Source organism: Sinocyclocheilus rhinocerous, unplaced genomic scaffold (genome assembly GCF_001515625.1).
Source record: "Sinocyclocheilus rhinocerous isolate Xijiao unplaced genomic scaffold, SAMN03320098_v1.1 scaffold46396, whole genome shotgun sequence".
Lineage (NCBI taxonomy): Eukaryota > Metazoa > Chordata > Actinopteri > Cypriniformes > Cyprinidae > Sinocyclocheilus > Sinocyclocheilus rhinocerous.
This window is the reverse complement of record NW_015642019.1, coordinates 1-1,166: the sequence shown is the minus strand read 5'-3', so window position 1 is coordinate 1,166 and position 1,166 is coordinate 1. Positions and strand designations below refer to the sequence as shown.

At 30.4% G+C, this 1,166-nt stretch overlaps 1 gene segment (V, D, J or C); it reads right to left on the bottom strand.

Moving 5' to 3' along the window:
- Positions 1–518: 518 nt before the first annotated feature.
- On the bottom strand, positions 519–988 carry LOC107755325 (Ig kappa chain V-III region NG9-like). The segment is given in 2 exon segments: positions 519–829; positions 946–988. Coding segments are annotated over 2 exon segments (354 nt in total).
- Positions 989–1,166: the final 178 nt, after the last annotated feature.

The following is a 1,166-nucleotide window of genomic DNA, read 5'->3' as shown; positions in this document are numbered from 1 at the left end:
ATGTGTTTGTGATGATAATTTACCATCTAATAAATATATTTCATTGTCAAAACTATATAAATTTGAGCATTTTAGTTTTAGTTTTTTTTATGTAACGTCTTATTGTTTGACTTTTTGGAAGGATTTTATTGTTTTGCTCTTTTTTGTCATTTGGACTAGTTTGATGACGTTCACAAAAATGACATGTAAAGAACAAGTTTGTTTTGTTTTGTTGTTGTTTTTTCACGAGAGTTGACTTGAATTGACTATAAATCATTTTAATAACATCCTTAGAAATTTATAGAACATAACACGAAAAAAGAGATGGCATACTGTATGAGAACCATGTGATGCATGCTATATTATATTCACATGCCCTTATTCAACCTTTTTCACCTTCTAAATTCACAGCTGTTACCACTTTCTCTGTTTGTGGTTTATAAAAACATGATGTGTTTTGATACTGATTGATTAAAGACTCTTCAAAGTGTTAATTTTGTGTATTTATAGTATTTGTTTTGCTTCTCAGGCATTTTGTATCACTGGGCTACTTCAAGAGCACAGTAATAGAGAACTAAATCCATCAGAGTTACACTGTTAATAATGAGTTCAGTGGATGACTGGGATGTAGTTGACTGAAAACCGTCGGGTATATCTTTCTGCCTGCTCTGTGATCGAGCACCTTTGTAAAGTAAATATTCTGGTTCTGTGTTTGGATATTGTCTGTACCAGTAAAGCCAAATATCATTGCTGTTAGTTTCAAATGTGCAGCTCAATGTCACAGACTCTCCTTCTTCTCTGATTATATTAGTATCTCCTTCACTTGGCCCAATTCTATCAGCAAATCCACCTGAAATGCAATTAATCATAGTTTAAAATACCATGATGTAATACTGTTCAATAAAATTTATATTAGATTAAATTATTAGCTGTATAAAATATAATTAATTGTGATTAAAAGTTTACCTGAAACTGTGATGAGCATTATGAGTATCATCCTCTCCTCCATCTTAACTGAAATCCACTTGAAAGATAAGATTTTTAGTTTCAAGTATTTATTAAATTGATTTATTAGATCATCATTGTTGATTATTGATTGATTAGTTCCAAATTATGCTGAATGTGGCTTTATAAAATGAATTAAAATATGAGAGTAGCTAATGGTTGAATGAAAGCACTGAGAACTG